At 38.1% G+C, this 22,791-nt stretch overlaps 1 protein-coding gene across 1 annotated transcript in view; it reads right to left on the bottom strand.

Moving 5' to 3' along the window:
* Positions 1–11,850: 11,850 nt before the first annotated feature.
* Positions 11,851–22,791, bottom strand: part of GALNT5 (polypeptide N-acetylgalactosaminyltransferase 5) — a 46,310-nt gene continuing 35,369 nt past the window's right edge. The window contains exons 8-10 of the mRNA XM_037850376.1: positions 19,978–20,058; positions 16,640–16,801; positions 11,851–13,731 (exon numbers count right to left, since the gene is read on the bottom strand). Of these exons, the coding sequence (XP_037706304.1) occupies positions 13,591–13,731; positions 16,640–16,801; positions 19,978–20,058 (384 nt within the window). The 3' untranslated portion in view covers positions 11,851–13,590. The remainder of the gene's footprint in view (positions 13,732–16,639; positions 16,802–19,977; positions 20,059–22,791) is intronic.

Below are 22,791 nucleotides of genomic sequence, written 5' to 3'. Positions count from 1 at the left end.
GCATATCAATGAATGCCTCTCCAGAAATCAAAAGAAAAACCCATTTAAATTTATTTGCGTTATTTATTTTAAAAAGGTCTAAAAGTGATTATATATGAAATTGTGAAAAGAAGTTCTGGTGGGTGAATACATACTGGACGCGAAAAATTTCTATTATTTTTATAGGAATAGAAATAATATTTTAGATGCATCTTAACTTCAAAAACCTGGATATATATATATATATATATATATATATATATGTATATATATATACCTTTTAGTTATCAAAGCGATACATTTAAAATCATGTTGACAGTTTTATAGTAATTGTTTCTGCATATTTACATGGGGTAGTACTTCTGGCACATTTTCAAATGTAGGATGGGCATTTAAGTTTTTCAAAGTGATAGGGAAAACATTTAAAATAAGTAGTAACAGAGAATTATGGAAAAGGATGAAACACCAGAACATAATAAAGAAGAGATTTACTTGACTATATGAGAAAGGCAACCACTTCTTTTAAAGACTGAAAGTCCACTGCTCTATCAAAACAGGAGAGTTATAAAAAGAAATGTCAAAAGTTATAGCAAACATTTACCAATATTAAAATATCAGACAGTAACATAATATAATAAATACAGAGACAAAAATTGGTATAAAGCTCATGAAGAACACAAGGTGATCAGGGCATACCATCAACACAAATACAATGACATGGTTAGTCATGTGCTGCTACAATTACCCAGATACATGGCAAAGTACAAAATTAAATCACAACTTCTAGTAACTAACTGCCAGCTCTGGAGAACTTTGGAAATGAGTTTGGAAAGTGATCTGGATTTTTACCAAGAAATTTAAAATTACATATTTGATTCCTTCTTTATAATGTCAGAGGCAGAGAAATTCAGAATTTAAAAACGCTCACATAGGCTCCAAATTCCTTTGTCCTCCACAGTTTTACTCTAGTTATCCCGCAACAAATATTTACCTGGTATTCCATTAATAAAATCACTAATATGATCTTTGTCCTCTCTCATTTTTACGCTCACCAATCCTAAATGGAATAACTGGTGCATTGATATCTTAAAGGTATCAATTACTCCTTTCTAGTCTGGAGAACTGTACCCTAAGTGAGCTCAAATTTAGTTCACCTGAGATCCTTCTAGCCAGTTTCAGAAAGACAGCTTCAGACAAAGGTGTGCACTTGAGAGTTAAAAATATACAAAAACATTTCTTAATTTTCATTATGTTGTAAGTATAAATATATTTGTAAAAAATACATATATATTTGTAAATATACTTTCAAAGATTGACATGTTTTTTAACGGTCAGCTGAAGACTACATCTAATATAAAGAAAGGCCTTATTTATATAGACATTTGTGACCAATGTCCTTGAACTGGTAAATATCCATCAGTTAATAATAAAATAGAAAACTTCTGTTTTCAAAGAAATTGTTTGTTTACTTGATGGCAGCTGTCATCATTAGGAACTCAGCATACTGGAAGTTGCTCTATTGGCTGGAAAATGAGAACTTTCACTTTTGTGTTTGCAAAGATTCACATAAACTTGCAAAGAGACCCTAATTAGAAAGGTAGCTATTTGCTGACCCAGTAATTTGAAAAAAGAGGCATTAAATCTGCTTATTATGATGATACTTTTTTCTTTCTTTTAGATGCATTCACTATGACCACCTGAAAAACCATTTATTAAGCTTCATCAGGGGGGTATATAACATTTTATCTGGCTTATTCAAGCATGTCCACGGAATGGCTACTTGCCAATAAATTTGCTAATTATTTGTCAAATATTTGTACAATAGCTTTTGTTACTGTTAGCGTTCCTTTATTTTCTCTTTCAAGGCATTTTGGCTTGTAGTAATTGTTGGTAATCTACTCAAACATTGTTGCAAAAGTACTTTAGTGACAATATACTCAATGAAGTGAGAGTTAAAAATGCCTTAAATCAAAGGACTCTTCAATGTTTCATCTCCCACCTCTGTTCTAATGGAGCTTTGCTTAGTGGTTGGGAGAAAAAAGAGTTGCCTTACTAATCACAGAGAAACAATACCCTATATATCCAATTCTGCCTCTAATATTTTTCCAGGAGATGGACAAGAACAGTTCCTGCATCAAACTTTCCATCAAGGAGACCACAGCAAAGCCTGTGGGGCATACCCACCCTCAAGCCTACCCCTCAGCTGTTGAATAGAGAGAGGAACCCAGCCTCTATTTCCTGTTTTCATGACATCAAAGAGAGACCAGAGAGGTTTTGATTCTACCTCATTCCATTATCTCTGGTATCAGTAATCTGTAAACAAGATGTTTTAACTAAGCCTATCCAGTACTGACTGCCCTGAGAAGGATGGAAGAAAGGAAGGAAGGAAGGAAGGGAGGGAGGGAGGGAGGGAGGGAAGGAGGGAAGGAGGGAGGAAGGAAGGAACCATAGCATGGTATAGTGAGAGAAACTTTTTTTTTTTGAGTCAGATAGAATGGAAACTGGGTTTTATTTCTTACTAGTGGGATGGCCTCAGGCAATTTACCAAATCTCTCTGCCTTAGCTTCCTTATCTGAATAATGGCCAGAATGAAATCTACCACACTCAGTTGTGCAGATAGTTGAGATAGGGTGCAGATGGTGCTTAGCACTTAGTAGGTGCTCAATCATAATTAGTTCCCTTCCCATTTCACAGTACCCCTAGTCATTCCCTTGTTTATGGCCAAGATGATAGGCCTTCATCTGAGGCATAATTTCCTTCCTGAATGTGGAAGTTAAATTAGAGATGTTAGAGCAAACAAAGATGCTGCCATTGGGTTTGCCCCAACCTCGTTCTCTTGCACGAGGTCCCCCTGAAAATCATTCCAAGCCATTTGTGAAATCAGTATTGATTGGGGAAATTGAATTCCTATACACTATAACATATCTTTGTATTTCTATAATCCCTGAGGTGATACTAGAAGCAAGAGAATGTTTCCAAATCAGTGTGGTAAAGCAATTGTATGTTGTGATCCTGGCCTAAGGTGGTTGTGGCCCTGTGACTGACAGCTGATAAGAACATTAGCAAGCAGAATTGGGCAAATTTGAGGCTGGTGATAAAACATGGCTGTACTAACGTAGCTGTGCCATCCTTTTGTGGGTGGGATTGGGAGCTCTGAGTAACTGTTGAAAAAGAAAAAGAAATTCAGCAAACCAACAGGCAAAGTTGGTTTGGTAAATTAGTTTTTGATAAGACAAGTCCTGTTAAATACTGTCAAGAAATCCCTATGTTCAGGGTAACAAGAGGCACTGACATCTAAGACAAAAAACCAAGTCAACCCAGGGAAAACTCTGAAGTCCTCAATAACACAATCTCCTGTTGAAGAAATCAGGCTGATTAGGACCTTGATGTGCCTCAGCCAAGGTTTATCATTAGAAGTGCCAGAAGACCTGGTAGCATTTGTACTTTCAATACAGGCTTCTAAAAACGAAATTTAAAGAGCATGTTTAAAAACATTTTGGTACTACATTTCACAGTTAGTCAAAACTATCAAGGTTAGGCCCATACAGATTCTGAACTAGTGTTTAGACAGGGTAATTGAGCAAATAAATACAAAAGCTGTTTTTAAAAATGTACCCAAGAACAAATACATGACATATGAAAACAGTCTTTTGTTATATTGACAATATAGATTCAGATATAGCCTCATCTAATAAGTAAGTCAAGGTAAAGTCAGAAACAACATATACTGAGGAGACAGTAGAACATTTTTTCTTTTTAAGAAAAACATTCAAATTCCTCCAGCCATTATACTCAAAAGTAAGTGCATAATGTACTCATCCAAAGCATACTCTTTTTCTGAATAGAGTTGATTTTTCTTTGTGGAAATTATTTTTTAAATATAAAAATATATCCCTTATTGACTAGGGGAAAACCTTTTCAAAAAATTACATGATGAACCCAGCACACCCAGTTTAGTCAATTACTCAATTAGTCCTTTGACAACTGGCTTGTGTTTTTTTCCCCCCAGATGGCTCTGTTTTTTTTTTTTTTTTTTTTTTTTTTTTTTTTTTTTTAATCATCATTTTATTGAGATATATTCACATACCACGCAGTCATACAAAACAAATTGTACTTTCGATTGTTTACAGTACCATTACATAGTTGTACATTCATCACCTAAATCAATCCCTGACACCTTCATTAGCACACACACAAAAATAACAAGAATAATAATTAGAGTGAAAAAGAGCAATTGAAGTAAAAAAGAACACTGGGTACCTTTGTCTGTTTGTTTCCTTCCCCTACTTTTCTACACATCCATCCATAAACTAGACAAAGTGGTGTTTGGTCCTTATGGCTTTCCCAATCCCATTGTCACCCCTCATAAGCTACATTTTTATACAACTGTCTTCGAGATTCATGGGTTCTGGGTTGTAGTTTGATAGTTTCAGGTATCCACCACCAGCTACCCCAATTCTTTAGAACCTAAAAAGGGTTGTCTAAAGTGTGCATAAGAGTGCCCACCAGAGTGACCTCTCGGCTCCTTTTGGAATCTCTCTGCCACTGAAGCTTATTTCATTTCCTTTCACATCCCCCTTTTGGTCAAGAAGATGTTCTCCGTCCCACGGTGCCAGGTCTACATTCCTCCCTGGGAGTCATATTCCACATTGCCAGGGAGATTCACTCCCCTGGGTGTCTGATCCCACGTAGGGGGGAGGGCAGTGATTTCACCTTTCAAGTTGGCTTAGCCAGAGAGAGAGGGCCACATCTGAGCAACAAAGAGGCATTCAGGAGGAGACTCTTAGGCACAAATACAGGGAGGCCTAGCCTCTCCTTTGCAGCAACCGTCTTCCCAAGGGTAAAACTTATGGTAGAGGGCTCAACCCATCCAACCACCAGTCCCCTATGTCTGTGGTCATGTTAGCAACCATGGAGGTGGGGTAGGCGAATACCCCTGCATTCTCCACAGGCTCCTCAAGGGGGCAAAAAATCTTTTTTTTTTTTTTTTTTTTCCCCTTGTTTGTCTTTTTTCTTTTTTTTTTTAACTTTCCCTTCTTTTTTCAAATCACCTGTATGAAAAAAAAAGTTAAAAAGAAAACAAACATACAATAAAAGAGCATTTCAAAGAGACCATAGCAAGGGAGTAAGAAAAAGACAACTAACCTAAGATAACTGCTTAACTTCCAACATGTTCCTACTCCACCCCAAGAAAGTTACATAATATAGCAACATTTCAGTGAACTTGTTCCTACTACAACCATCAGAAATTAACAGACCATAGTCATTTCTGGGCATCCCCAGAACGTTAAATAGCTTATCTGTTCTTCTTGGATTATTGTTCCCCCTTCCTTAATTGCTCTCTACTGCTAGTTCCCCTACATTCTACATTATAAACCATTTGTTTTACATTTTTCAAAGTTCACATTAGTGGTAGCATATAATATTTCTCTTTTTGTGCCTGGCTTATTTCGCTCAGCATTATGTCTTCAAGGTTCATCCATGTTGTCATATGTTTCACCAGATCGTTCCTTCTTACTGCCGCGTAGTATTCCATCGTGTGTATATACCACATTTTATTTATCCACTCATCTGTTGAAGGACATTTGGGTTGTTTCCATCTCTTGGCAATTGTGAATAATGCTGCTATGAACATTGGCGTGCAGATATCTGTTCGTGTCACTGCTTTCCGATCTTCCGGGTATATACCGAGGAGTGCAATCGCTGGATCGAATGGTAGCTCTATATCTAGTTTTCTAAGGAACTGCCAGACTGACTTCCAGAGTGGCTGAACCATTATACAGTCCCACCAACAATGAATAAGAGTTCCAATTTCTCCACATCCCCTCCAGCATTTGTAGTTTCCTGTTTGTTTAATGGCAGCCATTCTAACCGGTGTTAGATGGTATCTCATTGTGGTCTTAATTTGCATCTCTCTAATAGCTAGTGAAGCTGAACATTTTTTCATGTGTTTCTTGGCCATTTGTATTTCCTCTTCAGAGAACTGTCTTTTCATATCTTTTGCCCATTTTATAATTGGGCTGTCTGTACTATTGTCATTGAGTTGTAGGATTTCTTTGTATATGCAAGATATCAGTCTTTTGTCAGATACATGGTTTCCAAAAATTTTTTTCCCATTGAGTTGGCTGCCTCTTTACCTTTTTGAGAAATTCCTTTGAGGTGCAGAAACTTCTAAGCTTGAGGAGTTCCCATTTATCTATTTTCTCTTTTGTTGCTTGTGCTTTGGGTGTAAAGTCTAGGAAGTGGCCTCCTAATACAAGGTCTTGAAGATGTTTTCCTACATTATCTTCTAGGAGTTTTATGGTACTTTCTTTTATATTGAGATCTTTGGTCCATTTTGAGTTAATTTTTGTGTAGGGGGGTGAGGTAGGGGTCCTCTTTCATTCTTTTGGATATGGATATCCAACTCTCCCAGCCCCATTTGTTGAAAAGACCATTATGGCTCAGTTCGGTGACTTTGGGGGCCTTATCAAAGATCAGTCGGCCATAGATCTGAGGGTCTATCTCTGAATTCTCAATTCGATTCCATTGATCTATATGTCTATCTTTGTGCCAGTACCATGCTGTTTTGGCAACTGTGGCTTTATAATAAGCTTCAAAGTCAGGGAGTGTAAGTCCTCCCACTTCGTTTTTCTTTTTTAGAGTGTCTTTAGCAATTCGAGGCATCTTCCCTTTCCAAATAAATTTGATAACTAGCTTTTCCAAGTCTGCAAAGTAGGTTGTTGGAATTTTGATTGGGATTGCATTGAATCTGTAAATGAGTTTGGGTAGAATTGACATCTTAATGACATTTAGCCTTCCTATCCATGAACATGGAATATTTTTCCATCTTTTAAGGTCCCCTTCTATTTCTTTTAGTAGAGTTATGTAGTTTTCTTTGTATAGGTCTTTTACATCTTTGGTTAAGTTGATTCCTAGGTACTTGATTTTTTTAGTTGCTATTGAAAATGGTATCTTTTTCTTGAGTGTCTCTTCAGTTTGTTCATTTCTAGCATATAGAAACATTACTGACTTATGTGCATTAATCTTGTATCCCGCTACTTTGCTAAATTTGTTTATTAGCTCTAGTAGGTGTATCGTTGATTTCTCAGGGTTTTCTAGATATAAGATCATATCATCTGCAAACAATGACAGTTTTACTTCTTCTTTTCCAATTTGGATGCCTTTTATTTCTTTGTCTTGCCGGATTGCCCTGGCTAGCACTTCCAGCACAATGTTGAATAACAGTGGTGACAGCGGGCATCCTTGTCTTGTTCCTGATCTTAGAGGGAAGGCTTTCAGTCTCTCACCATTGAGTACTATGCTGGCTGTGGGTTTTTCATATATGCTCTTTATCATGTTGAGGAAGTTTCCTTCAATTCCTACCTTTTGAAGTGTTTTTATCAAAAAGGGATGTTGGATTTTGTCAAATGCTTTTTCAGCATCTATTGAGATGATCAATTGATTTTTCCCTTTCGAGTTTTTAATGTGTTGTAATACATTGATTGTTTTTCTGATGTTGAACCATCCTTGCATGCCTGGAATGAACCCCACTTGGTCATGGTGTATGATTTTTTTAATGTGTCTTTGGATTCGATTTGCAAGTATTTTGTTGAGGATTTTTGCATCTATATTCATTAGGGAGATTGGCCGGTAGTTTTCCTTTTTTGTAGCATCTTTGCCTGGTTTTGGTATTAGATTGATGTTAGCTTCATAAAATGAGTTAGGTAGTGTTCCATTTTTTTCAATGTTTTGAAAGAGTTTGAGTAAGATTGGTGTCAGTTCTTTCTGGAAAGTTTGGTAGAATTCCCCTGTGAAGCCATCTGGCCCTGGGCATTTATTTGTGGGAAGATTTTTGATGACTGATTGGATCTCTTTGCTTGTGATGGGTTGGTTGAGGTCTTCTATTTCTTCTCTGGTCAGTCTAGGTTGTTCATATGTTTCCAGGAAATTGTCCATTTCTTCTAGATTATCCAGTTTGTTGCCATACAGTTGTTCATAATATCCTCTTATAATTTTTTTAATTTCTTCAGGATCTGCAGTTATGTCACCTTTTTCATTCATTATTTTGTTTATATGGGTCTTCTCTCTTTTTGATTTTGTCAGTCTAGCTAGGGGCTTGTCAATCTTGTTGATCTTCTCAAAGAACCAACTTTTGGTGATATTTATCCTTTCTATTGTTTTTTTGTTCTCTATGTCATTTATTTCTGCTTTAATCCTTGTTATTTCTTTTCTTGTACTTGGTTTAGGATTGGTTTGCTGTTCATTTTCTAGCTTCTTCAGTTGATCCATTAGTTCTTTGATTTTGGCTCTTTCTTCCTTTTTAATATATGCGTTTAGTGCTATAAATTTCCCCCTTAGCACTGCTTTTGCTGCATCCCATAGGTTTTGGTATGTTGTGTTCTCATTTTCATTCGTCTCTATATATTTAGCAATTTCTCTTGCTATTTCTTCTTTAACCCACTGATTGTTTAGGAGTGTGTTGTTTAACCTCCAGGTATTTGTGAATTTTCTAAGTCTCTGATGGTTATTGACTTCTAATTGTATTCCATTGTGGTCAGAGAATGTGCTTTGAATAATTTCAATCTTTTTAAATTTATTGAGGCTTGTTTTATGTCCCAGCATATGATCTATTCTGGAGAAAGTTCCATGAGCACTAGAAAAGTATGTGTATCCTGGTGATTTGGGATGTAATGTCCTGTAGATGTCTGTTAAATCTAATTCATTTATCAGATTGTTTAGGTTTTCAATTTCCTTATTGGTCTTCTGTCTGGTTGATCTATCTATAGGAGAGAGTGATGTGTTGAAGTCTCCCACAATTATTGTGGAAACATCAATTGCTTCCTTTAGTTTTGCCAATGTTTCTCTCATGTATTTTGTGGCACCTTGATTGGGTGCATAGACATTTACGATTGTTATTTCTTCTTGCTGAATTGCCCCTTTTATTAGTATGTAGTGGCCTTCTTTGTCTCTCAAAACATCCCTGCATTTGAAGTCTATTTTATCTGAGATTAATATTGCTACACCTGCTTTCTTTTGGCTGTAGTTTGCATGAAATATTTTTTTCCATCCTTTCACTTTCAATTTCTTTGTGTCCCTGTGTCTAAGATGAGTCTCTTGTATGCAACATATTGATGGTTCATTTTTTTTGATCCATTCTGCGAATCTATATCTTTTAATTGGGGAGTTTAATCCATTTACATTCAGCGTTAAAACCGTGAAGGCATTTCTTGAATCGGCCATCTTATCCTTTGGATTATGTTTGCCATATTTTTCCCTCTCTCTATTAATATCCTTTATTGTACCCATACCGAGTCTCTTTAGTACTGAACCTTTCTCCAAGTCTCTCTGTCCTGTCTTTGTTTCTCTGTCTGTAGGGCTCCCTTTAGTATCTCCAGTAGGGCAGGTCTCTTGTTAGCAAATTCTCTCAGCATTTCTTTGTCTGTGAAAAATTTAAGCTCTCCCTCAAATTTGAAGGAGAGCTTTGCTGGATAAAGTATTCTTGGCTGGAAATTCCTCTCTCTCAGAATTTTAAATATATCGTGCCACTGCCTTCTTGCCTCCATGGTGGCTGCTGAGTAGTCACTACTTAGTCTTATGCTGTTTCCTTTGTATGTGGTGAATTGCTTTTCTCTTGCTGCTTTCAGAACTTGCTCCTTCTCTTCTATGTTTGACAGTGTGATCAGTATATGTCTCGGAGTGGGTTTTTTTGGATTTATTCTATTTGGAGTTCGCTGAGCATTTATGATTTGTGTATTTATGTTGTTTAGAAGATTTGGGAAGTTTTCCCCAACAATTTCTTTGAATACTCTTCCTAGACCTTTACCCTTTTCTTCCCCTTCTGGGACACCAATGAGTCTTATATTCGGACGTTTCATATTATCTATCATATCCCTGAGGTCCATTTCGAGTTTTTCAATTTTTTTCCCCATTCTTTCTTTTATGCTTTCATTTTCCATTCTGTCATCTTCCAGGTCACTGATTCGTTGTTCAACTTCCTCTAGTCTTGTACTATGAGTGTCCAGAATCTTTTTAATTTGGTCAACAGTTTCTTTAATTTCCATAAGATCATCCATTTTTTTATTTAGTCTTGCAATGTCTTCTTTATGCTCTTCTAGGGTCTTCTTGATTTCCTTCATATCCCGTACTAGGGTCTCATTGTTCATCTTTAGTTCTTTGAGTAGCTGCTCTAGGTGTGTCTCTTCTGGTCTTTTGATTTGGGTGCTTGGGCTTGGGTTATCCATATCGTCTGGTTTTTTCATATGCTTTATAATTTTCTGTTGTTTTTGGCCTCGTGGCATTTGCTGACCTTGATAGGGTTCTTTTAGGGTTTGTAGACCAGTTGAAGTCCTTATCTCTAATTTATCAGATCTACAGCTTCGTGGAGTACACTTTCTCTAACTAACCAGCAGGTGGCGTCCACGAGCCACCTGTTCTCCACAAGCCCGATCTCCCCTGCTTAGCCTTTTTGGTGAGTGGGGGAGTGAGTCTTGTGGGGCCCAATTGGTGTCCCAAGCTTGCGTGTGTAGTTGGTGTTGCCTGCCCTGTATGTGGGGCGTGTTTCTGGGCAGTCGGGGAGGGGGGGTGGCCCTAACAATCAAATCTCCCTGATGATCCTAGAGTTTTAAAGCTACTGCAATAGTCTAATCCTTCAGTTCAGTCCTGCCACAGTTTGTCTCTGCCAGTGACCCACAAGTCTTTGGTATTGGCGTATGGCTCCTGAGACTTGCAAGTGGGCCCCTCTTCCAGGCTGTGCACCCCGGGTCCTCTGTTGAGGGATGACTGTGCTATGTCACAGGTGAGTGCCGTCCCCCCAGGGCAGTTCTGGGCTGCTGGGCTGTGTTGGGAGGCTCCCAGTCTGCTCAAATGATGGCTGAATGGGGCTCTGTTAATTCACACTGCTCCCCCTTCCCAGCTCTGGGACATTCAGCTGAGGTTGCAGGGAAGGCTAATGTCCACGCCCAGTTTTGTGGTGTGTGCCTGTTATTTGAAGCACTTCCGTCACACTGGGTTGTCTGGGGCAGCTCTGGGCTATGGGGCTGGCGATGGGCAGGAGTGTTTCCTGTCCACCAGGATGGTGGCTGTGAGCGGACACCCCCCTTTTCTTGGGAAGTTGTGTTGTTTAGTGAATTTTCTCAGCCACTGGATTATTGCCTTTTGTCTCAGAGCTCTCTTAGTTCTGCTCTTGACTTGACGTGCCCAAATTTCAATTCTTTGAAGCTTTCTGTATTGAGCTTCTTAGAGTAATTGTTTTAGAAAAAGCAAAAAGGATTTAAAAAAAAAAAAAAAAAAAAAAAAAAAAACGGCCCTCCTCAGAGATCTAATGGGTTATTGAAATGCTAATAGACAAAGCATCCAGGGCCATTAAGGAAAGGTGCCCTGGGCAGAGAGATCAGCCTTGCTTCGGGATTTGCATATGCGCCTCAAGGCCTGATCTCCGCCCTTCCCCTTTCTGTGTTCACCAGAACTCTAAAAATCCTCTGCTTTTACTTTGGAGCTTCTCGTGTTGTTTTCCTTCTATGCCCGTCTCCTCTCTGCTGGGCTGGCTGCTCTCAGAGTCTCTGGTGTCTGGCCTCAGTCTATCTATGGTTGGAGTTTGAATCAGTAGAATGAGTTTCCGGTAAGAGCAGCCACTGCAATTCTCCCTTCTCCTTCCTGGAGCTGACAGCCCCTCCTCCCCCGGGACTGAGCCTGGCAGGGAGGGGCGCGGGTCCCCTGGCCGCAAAAACTTACAGATTTCGCTGATCTCAGCAGTTCCACGTTTTCATGAGTGTTGTATGAAGTATGCCCAAAGACAGATTGCTCTGTGGTGTCCAGTCCACGCAGTTCCTGGCTTTTTACCTACTTTCCTGGAGGAGTAACTAAAACATACAGCTCACCAGTCTGCCATCTTGCCCCGCCTCGGCTCTGTTTTGAAAAGAGTCACCTCATTTTCTAGTCATTCTCTGATCTCATCTGTAATGTCGATTATTTGAATAAAACATTTTAAATATGATGCAAATATGCAACACTGTTCCCTTTTCTCATTCTTAGTTTTGTTCTGCTTTTGCGTAATTAGTTGGGAGTTGAAATTAAATTTAAAGTAGGAAGTCAGAACTAAAGATGACCAGTTCAAGCAATAGTATAGCTATCTTCCAGGGACCCAACCCTAGCAAGGGACTTGGGTTTCTTTCTCAGGAGTCCTGTGGGACAGAGTCGAGAGGCCAGAAGCCTGGGACAGTGGAATGAGCCTGTCTGGAGATCCACATTCTAAAACTGGCTCTCTCACTAACTGGCCTAGGATTCGAGAACAGACAATTTGTCTTCTGGGCATAATTTTCTTAACGAAAATGAATGTAAATGATATCATGATCTCGAAATGTCTTCTGATATACCTAAAGACTGGCATACCTAAGATCAGAGGCTCGGTTTGGATCAAAGAAATAACTGATATGTGACTTTATCCCCAAATTGTCACTATTATTTATCATTGGGTCCACATCTAGAGCTTTACACGTTTTATCCCCCCCGTAGAGGTGCCCAATCCACTTCCTTTCTTTACAAAGATGGGATTTTTTTTTTCTAATTCTCTTCCTGAGGGTTGTTTACCTCATTTTCCTCCCCTTACTTCGTTTCCTTCACCTTATTTCCACTTTGAAGTATTTTAGAGCCCATTCTTTAGCATACTTCATCACTGTGAACACTGCTCAACCTAAAGTAGTATTTTGTTATTTTCAATAAAAGAACCTCAATATTTTCAGTGATCTATTTCTGCTTTGTTCATTTCAATCCTCTTGTTTGGTTCTGTATAAGAGTTTCTTCAATAATTAAATATAATTTTGGTTAGTACAGTGTGTTGTGTCTCTCTCTCTCTTTTTTTTTTTTTTTTTTTTTGTTTTTAAATAACCACATAAGTCTAGGAAGTTGCAGGTATGACCATATTTTTAAGTGTAGTTTTGAAAGCACAACATAAAGAGCTGAAACAGTGTCCATACTTAAAATTGAAAAAGGATTTGAAGGTCTCTTTCCAGTTAAAGAGTTCCTACTGACTCAGATTGGGAAAGACATTATGTGGTGATCTAGATCAAAAAACCCTGCCATCAAGTAGGATCATCTCAATTCTATTTTAAACTATTGGAAGACTATATATGGAGCCTGGAGGGATTTCCCTAAGGTGACAGATTTGTGTTTTTGAAGTCTTTCCGGCCATAAGAACATAAGCACATTTATTTGATGAAAAAAATACCAAATAAAGGATCAGGTTCTCATTGCTTATACCTGCATGTGAGCCTAAAGCTAGTTATTATCAAACACACATCACTATCACTGTGCTTTCTCAAGTATGTCTGTCTTAGTTTCCAGCTACTGTTTGACTGAATGGGGAACATGCAGGATAAGCTCAGGCACAAGGGAGAGGAGGATGGGAATCCAAAAGGCCACCCGATGTTGATAAAGGACCCCAGTCCAATGTGGGACTGTTTCCCTGAGTTATCTTTTGGTACCCCAAATATTGTGACATTTCTTCAATCTTTCATTCAAATGCTATTAAAGTTGAAAATTTAAACCACCACCAGAAAATAGTCACCAAGTTTACTCTTATTTTCACAGTAATGGGTTCTAATGGGTTTACTAGATAAAAACACCAGTTCCTCTTCAACCTTCATAATATTTTTCAAATTTCCACTTTTGATTTGGCTTTACTGGGTCACAAGTAGCTGCCTTCAGGGACTTCTGAGAGACATTTCCTTCCAAGCATAGCAACTGATGATAGTTTTCAGAAACAATGTGGTTCACCTGGAGAGAAAGGGGACCTGGGAATGAGCCACTGATTGAATGTGACAACTGACATTTAAAGTAATGAAAACAAATAAAAAATTATAGATTTTTTTATTTCTTAAGAATTCCCCTGAACTAAATACATAACATAAACAGAGGCTTTTGAAAGTATCAAGTTTGTCTCTGCCTCAAACCAAATTATCACACTTATCCATATTATAAGACTTTTTAATTCCTTTGGAAGCAAAAGATGAATTTTTTGATGAGATGACTGATAATTTCATTCTTTAAAGGGAATAATTCCAGATTGCATTAACTACGTTTGATGGATGATGGCCATCTCATTGATGGTGGTAAAAAACCATATACTACTATGAAAAGTGAGTTGATTAACTTAATTAAATCCAGGCAAATTTGGAATACATAATATTAGAAATGATGTCTTTTATTTATGAGACCCCTATATTATCTCTACTAGTATACAATACCTGATGTCCAGAAAATCTGGATGTAATTAGAAAAATGTCACAGATAATTAAGAGGTTCTATTATTGCTTAATATTTATTGAATCTTCTAGAGATGGTAGATAACCTACTAAGAACTTGCTCATGACCTCACAATTTTACTACCTATTAATCCTCTCAATTATCTATATTTAAAAGGCAATCTTAATTGCATGTATCTTGTTTTGAAGTACTTTAAATTATTTATCAAACAATGGTGTCTTTCACAACAATTAAATTTAAAGATGCTCCTACAAAAACGTTGTCACCTTTGCAGAATTTAGGAGATGGAATGCTTCTGTATGCTCAAGGTTTTGTAAAGGAGCTGGCCTTGAGCAAAATCATTCTGGATTATATAGAGAATTCTGCAGGTAGACTGTGAAATGGTAGCTAAATAATTCGTCTCCAACCTAAATACACTTGGTGTGGGAACGAGTGGTAAAAAAAAAAGTGGCTGGAGGGACAGTCTATGCCCAAATTCCTGAGGGCCACCTGCGAGATCATTTCCTTTTAGGTGGCCATAATCCAGAGCACTTGGGGACAGCTAACCTCTAGTACCTTTTCAAATGCAGATTTCAAAGTGTATAATTTTAACAACTCATTAGTATCCAGGGTCAAACCACTATTATCCTCTCATCCTCCATGAAGCTCCCAACTCCTACTGCTTTCTAAAGTGAGGGACATGTTCCTAATATCTACAATCTTATTTCCCTTTTCTCTTGTTCTTTAAGACTTACATGACTTGGGATCTTATGGGGTTTAGTATGAAAGCTACCAGAAAAAAAAAAAAAAAAAAAACAACCACCCAAACAATAAAGAATAAAGTTAAGGGCTAAGATATTCATCCACATGACATCTAGCAGCATCAAAAGGGGAACCCAAGATAGAAGACAGCTATAACATACCTCAGAGTCATAGCCACAAATGAGGCAGGGGAACAGCACTCTAATTTCTGCCATCTGAATTAAATCACCTTCTCTATCAAAGCTTAATATTTAGGGAACCAAAATTGGGCCTATATACAATCAGTGAATTAAGACTTACGTTCTCAACAGAGCCAACCCACTTTGTAAGTAAGCGTTATGTGATTCAAGAGTTACTTGATCCTAAATATTTTCCTCACTATCTTAAATTCTCCAATAACAGATTCAGTTCTGGAAAAGAGGAATATGTTCCTGTTTGTATTCTCTCTCCCTCCCTCTCCCTCTCACCCAGCCTACCCCCCCCCCCCACTCCTTTGGCACAGAGGTAAGGAGATGATAAGATCTAATTCATTCAATAGATGTTTATGCATTTCCCAAGCTCTATGCAAAATAAAATTAGCAGGTTTTTTTTCTGAAAAATTCAATAATATCAACTATCACTAAAGAGGAAAACATTGTCCTGAAGGAAGTGAAATAGAAGAGAGAAGATCTAAAGGAAAGAAGATTGGAGAATGTATTGCATAGGTTCATGGATTTTGACCCCGGGCTGGAAAAAACATTGTGAAGAGTATAGTCACTGGCTGTGCGTTAGAAGGAATGGAGGCACCCCAAGGGAAAAAGCATGCTTACTTTGGGGCCAGCACTGGGCAAAATGATAGTCTATGTATACCCAAGTGCATCCAATGGATTTGTTGGCTATCTGAGAGTAAAATATTAGGAAATTTGAGAAGACAGGTCAGAAAGGATTCCTGCCAGCCCCAAATCCTACACCAAAGCTTATGGCTTTGTACTCTGATAAAATATAATTGGGAAAGAGTGAGAGGACTCAAGAGAGAATAGGGATAAAATGGGTGTTCTGGTAAATATTCACAACTGGATTTCCTGAAAAAACATCCCCTGATTTGTAGCATCTGCCAAAGTCTGTGGTGTAAATTTTCCCATCATGGCTGACTGCAAGCTAGCAATGTGACATCACTGGAGACGAAGCTGGGAGACGCCACAATCAGCTGCTGTGAGTGGCTCCAGTGACCACAAAGAGCCAAGAGCTCTAGGAGCCAGAGGGGGTGAGAAGAAGACCATTTTTAGGGAAAGGGGGCAGAATGGAGAACTAGATTCATATTAGAGTACAGTGTATGTAGGAAGCACACTATTTCTCCATATACCTTCCCGATCAGCTTTCCTGGTAAGCAATGAGAAACAATTCTAGCCTACAAGCTTCACTTTTTGTGTTGTTGATTGACTAAAGCAATATAAGTAGAAGATACTGGCGACTTCTGTTTAAAATAATAGGTTTGAAATAAATTTTGTAAAAGAAAAAAAAAGGACTTGACAATTTACAAAAATATCTGTCTCCCTATGTGAACTCTTACACTGCTTTTTATTGTAATAAGCACACTTAAAGCTTCCAGTTCACAAGAAGCTGACAATGAAGGGTCTATGTCACATTTGATTGAGAACTGAATTTGTGGTAAAGAAGAGGTACAAATATTTTTGCTTACCAGTTCTGGATGAAAGACTGATGTTGATTTATGGAGCCATTTTAGCCCTTTGTTTCTGTTATCACAAGGGTGCAGCTCTAGGGCTCCTTTGTCAGGGATGGGTGCTAAACACCATTCTCCATGTTTAATAAGTCTTAACCAGGTGTAATTAAATTGTTGCAGCTGTGGGAGAAATAAATAAAGAGACACTTACTTCAAGCAGCAAACACAAGTAAGGGATCTATCAAAAGTTTCTGTTACCAGTGGTTAAGAATCAGGCACTGTAAACAGATGGCTTGTACTCAACTCCTGGTACTGCCATTTTCAATTCTGCTACTACAGGCACATTATTTGCCCTAAGATCATTTTTTGTCATCTTTAGGAAAGATAGTAGTAGTATGTATCCCAGAGGATTGGGGCAAGTGGGTACAAATTGTTTAGCATGTGGTAAGCCCTAGATAAAGTTTAGTTGTCTTAGTTTGCCATGGCTGCTATAACAAAGTACCAAAGAGTGGTTGACTTAAACAACAGGGATTTATTTTCTCACAGTTTTGGAGGCTGGAAGTCCAAAATCAAGGTGTCAGCAGGATCATACATTCTCTGAAGTCTGTAGTGTCCTGGAGGTGGCTTGCTAGCAGTAGTGACTCAATCTCTGCCTCTGTCACATGGCCATTTGTCTCCTTGGTCTCCTGCTGATGCTGTCTAAATTTCTTCTGTTTATAAGGACTCTAGTCATATTGGATTAAGGCCCACCCTGATTCAATTTGGCTTCATCTTAATAGGATCTTCGAAGATCCTATTTACAAATGAGTTCACATCCATGGGGTTGGGGGTTAGGATTTGAACATGTCTTTGTGAGGTTATGATTCCATCCATAACATTAGTTGTAATAATAAAATTTATTTAGTATAACAAGTGCATAACTGAAAGTGGATGCAATTCCTGAGGCTTGAAGTGATTGAACATTTAAACTACCACATTATTAAGATCCTGAGCCATTGGGGTTATAGGGAGATCGAAGCCACAGTTCTAAATTTATTTGGTGGAAATTATTATGCTTCCTTGTTTAAGACTATCCAATTGGACCCCTAAAGGCTTTTGTTCTACTGTGAGGAAGGGTAAAATCTGTCTTGGTTGATAGTACGAGGGATCATGCTACCATCCCCCAGTTCATAGGAACTGCTCTTGGTAAAAATACCAGTGAGTACAGTTTGGGAGGCATCAATGTCTAAAATACTGATTCAGGTCAGGGAGTCATATTTTCAAGTTTTACAAATATTTTCTTCAGTTGTTTACAACCTAGTATTGTCTGCTTGGTCATTTTTACTCTAAGGCTCTGGGTCTGTGGAAAATTTGCTGCTTTGCACAGAAACATAAACAAATAAAGAAACTTCTGGTAAAATTTAAATAAATTCTTTTACCTAATAAATCATTTGTATTGTAATTGAGATTTAATGAAACATTTGTAATGTCATTGGGAGTTAACAGATTGTCAGGTATGTTATCGGGTTTGACCTTGTCAGTCAAAGGATAGTCCCTGGACCAGTGTCAGGATCACCTGGGAGCCAGTTGAAAATACAGAATCTCAGGCCCCACCGTGGACCTACTGAATCAGAATCTGCATTGCAACAAACTCCCCAGGTGATGTGTGCATGTTAAAAGTTGAGAAGCATGGATATATGACACAATATTAAGAGGATATGTGGCTTCCAAGAGGAGCTGGATATTACCTTGAAAAGGAACATCTCAACTGGTTTAAAAGTTTTTTTTAACTAAGGAGACCTTTAGATAAGGTGAGGGGTGGGGTTTGATGGTTCACTCCCAGGATTTTTATTCCTTCTGAGCTTTTGAATAAATGCTATAGTCACTAGCTTGGAATTAAACCCCATAAAATCCACTAAAAATAAGCTGACATCCTTCATGGTCCTTTACAGTTTATTACTCATACAAACCACAAGAGGCAGATGCTAAAAATGAGCAAAAAGACAGAAAAAAAAGGAGATGGGGACTGAGGAAGGCAGAGGCTGCATGATTCATACTTTGCCCACCAAATATCCCTAAGAGAGACTCAATGGTTATCAGTGGAACTTGGGTTTTCATATGAAATACTGGCTTCTCAAGCAGAAAACTAACTGCAGTAGTTGAAGTCATGAAGGATTGGATTATTTAATGATTTCCTTTCATATAATTCGAACTAATTGTGATTTTATTCCACAATCCATTACTTTATCTCCCCTTTGAATTGTTAATATGCATGTTATTCCTTTCCATTGATTTTTGACACTTTTCTCTTCCCTCTGTTTGTCTCCTCCCTTTCCTCATTCAGAAACAGTTCCATTAGCCTCAAGTTTACAAGATACAGCTGAATTGTAGCAGCAGAGATGACAAGATGACTTTTCATCTATACAGTAGCAGCTTTGCATTAAAAGGTAGGGATGGGATGTGCTTAAAAATATAAGCAATGTCTCTAAGCCAAGGCAAAGAAGTAAGTCTTGTCATTGTAAAATAATTTCTCTACCAAAGAGTGATCTGCCTTACTTAGGGGGCTGATGCCACAATTTCTACTCACAGACTAATGTTCCCATGAGTTCCATTTGGCACCCAGCCAGATGCTGACCCCACAGAATATGGGACTGTTAGGGAACAGCTGTCAGAGGGGGAGGTGCAATCCCTCAGAGCTCATCTCCATGGTGGCAGGGTCCCTGCTCTATTCTCGCTAGCCCTATTCCCCTCCTACCATCGCGTTCTGAACCTGTTGGAGCTTTGATGTCAGGTTTTCCACCCTGGATCATGGCTTATGCAATTTCCCTGACTCCCTAAAAATTCAGGAGAATGGGAGGGATGAATTCAGAGATTTAAATTGCTTTCTTAGAATAATTATTTTAAAATTCATCCTCTATTTCATAAATTATTATATCTTTATATGTTATGTATAATTTTTCATCTTCTGTCTTTATTACAGTAGCTGTGAATATTTATGGAACACTAAGTCTTAGGTACTTTTCTGAGTGCTTCCAATCTACTACCCAATTAGATCCTTACAACTGCTTTAGAAGTAGCCACTACCATTCCCATTTACCTAAAGGTTAACTAATTTGCCAAAATCAACACAATTTTGCAAGTGATGGGGCCGGGATGGGATCCCCAGTCGGTTGACTTCAGAACCTACACCTCTCCTCCCTCGGTCACTGTCTCTGCATTTAATGTCACCGACCCTATGATTACATAGAAATTTAGAGATTAATTATGTTTATTATTGGGCAAAGATGAATTTCCCAAATGAGTGATGAATTACTTGCTACCATATCCTGCACCTCTTAACTACTGTAGGGAAGAAAGAAAACCTCAGGCAACCATACCTTGCTGCTCCCGTCACAGTCTTCCAGAAGAGCTGTGGTGTTTTCAATGGAAATGCATTTACCCAAAGCCACGTTAATAAGCTAGGAAGCAAAATGAATCAATAAAAATAATATTTTAAAGTAAAACAAGATATTAAGACACCTTTAGAAACAGAACATAAAACTATATGGTTAAAAGATAGCTAAATTAATAGTTCTGCATTAATTAGCACTACCCGATTTTACTGGTTGCTATCAGAGACATAATGTAATCTTGCTAAAGTACAGCTTCAATCTGTCAATTTAGGCCTGTGATTCAGCCAACAAACAGAAGCTTTTAATTAACCCTTGTCTAGAACGCTGAGCAGGGAATGAACAAAAGGTGGCATGAAAAGTAGCTGCTTTCCGGCCTCAAGTTCTTCTGATGCATGTGTTAGAAGTCAGTGCACATATCTGCAATTTAATCAAGCCAAAAGTTATGGGCTGTGTTCCCTGGCTGACCCCTCCAACCTATTTGACTACTTAGGCATTGAATCATAGATAAATTGAGTCCTTTAGAGAAAAGCAGTTTCCAGCTGATTCCCTGTCAGAATCTTCCTAATGACTGAAGCAAGCTACGATTCATTACAGGAAAGTCACGAAAGCTAATGCAGAGCCAACCTTAAAGGCACTTTCTGGCAGCCCACCAGCTTTTTAATGGATTTACAGGATCAAATATGGAGGCAGGTTTCTATAAGTCACCATTTAATGCAGAAAAAATGTTGATTCCCTTGCCCCTTTGACATCCCAGAGCAGGAGTAATGAGATGGTGGGTTAATAATGCAATTTAGACTTCTCAGATTTCTAGAAGAGCTGTCAAGAGTCGAGTCCATATCATATGTCCCAGGAAAGCCTCCTGAGCTGGGAAGTAGTAATAAGTTCTTTGTTGCCAGGGACATTATTTGTGCGTCTTCCTGTTCTCTTGGTGCCTGAGCCCCAAGCCCTGAGGCTAGGGTACAGAATCAGTGCTGGCCCTGTAGCTCACACAGTTGCACAATTTCTTAACAGATTGGTATGGTTGTTTCTCACTTTACATGCATAGCTCAGCTTGCAAGAAAGTAAGGGGACTATTCAGAGACCAGAAAAAACCTAAAAGAGAGAGGGAAAATTGCAAATGTTAAGAAACAAGGGGTTTGCCTCCACCTAAGGACAGGAGAAATACTTGGGACAGAGAAGCCAGAGAGTTGGAATTGAGGTCTTCCACATAAAGATAGAAAACTAAGGAATTAGACCATCAGTAGAATGGTGTACAGGGAAAAACGATTTGCCCATCAGTACAGAAGGACAAGAGGGAGGCGAGTTTCTCCCTGAGATTCTGAAACTTTATACCCGTCTTTATTCGGGTTTGAGATGCAAATGTACTTATTTCTATCTGCTAGGAACTCCAACTCTCAAGGCACAGAAACTAACATTAAAGTAGTACCAGGTTGATTACTTCTGGGGTGGCTGCACAGAAAAACGCCAAACAATTCTGGAAGGACAGATTCTCCTCCAAATAGCATCAAAGAAAGCCCTGTTCACAATTTAAAATTACAAACATGGTAGCATGACAATCCACCATTAGTAAATGTGAGCAATCACAACACACAGAAGAATTCAACCACCAAGGAGGTCTTCAGAAAGGAGAATTAAAAGAAGTACATGAAGGGAGAATAATCCTGGGGCTTAAAGAAAGAAAATGGTGGCCCAGTGGTTCTCAGGATCTTAACAGGGATAAATATAAACTCCTGTATTTGTGGATTATACAGAAAATATTCTATCTTCAAACAAGTTTGGAAAATTCTGGATTCAACATAGCTGAACAGGTTCTTCTCTACAACTTCTCAGAAACTTTTGTGTGCTGATGTTCAGCTTGCTGTCTAAGAGGGAATGTAGTGTGAGCATTTGCCAAATTTATTTGACTATGGAATCCTATTTTTCGCAGTACAAACAATAATATTGTCTGGAACAGGGTTTGGGAACTCGTGGCTTAACTGATTTCTGCAAACTTCCTCGTGTTTCTGTGACACAATCCCTCCCTCTAAGCACTGAAAGTCTTTGGAAAGAAAGAGAAATTTTTTCTGGCCTTTGCCTACCGCTACTCCACTTCACCTGAAGGTCTGCTTCCCTTCCTACTAGTCGGAAATTACTGGGGAAACTGCTTTTCTTCATATTGAGAAATGTCTAAGAAGTACTAGGGAATTGTGAATAACTTCATCTTATTATGAATGGTTTTAAAGTCAATTTTTCATTTATATATTTAGAGAGTTGTACAATGCCTTTTATTGGAAGCCACTTTTGTCTTCTGTTTCTCAAGCCAGGAGTGTATAAATTGTAAATAATTCCTCTGAATTATTTCATTTTCCAATATAGATGGTGGAAGTTCTCCAAAGTTAGTATTGCTACACATAAGGGTATAGGCTGTTTGCTAACAGTTTAATCCAATGTAAATACACATTATTGGTGAGGTTCTTTCATTAGCTTCAAATATTTGTGGTACAATAAGTATTTTTTCTCATTTTTTAAAAGAAAAAAACAACTTTTTTCAGATTTAAATTCTTAAGGGTGTATGTTAAAAGAAGGGAAACATGGAACAAGTAACCAAAACAAAGTGTGGAGTTTTTCTTGAACTTTTAAAGAGCATGAATCCAAAAGAATGGTCTAGTTAAATTTATTAAAGTACCTGGAAAAAGAGCCCAATTTATTATTATTTTTAAATTTATGGTAACAATACTCCCTGTTGGTTGCTTTCGAAAAGGGCAAATAACATCTTTATTAAAATTTGTCTAAAGCAGGTAACAAACAGTAAGGAAAAGA

Source organism: Choloepus didactylus, chromosome 9, assembly GCF_015220235.1.
Source record: "Choloepus didactylus isolate mChoDid1 chromosome 9, mChoDid1.pri, whole genome shotgun sequence".
Lineage (NCBI taxonomy): Eukaryota > Metazoa > Chordata > Mammalia > Pilosa > Megalonychidae > Choloepus > Choloepus didactylus.
The sequence above is the reverse complement of the archived record's forward strand: the minus strand, read 5'-3'. Positions and strand labels throughout refer to the sequence as shown.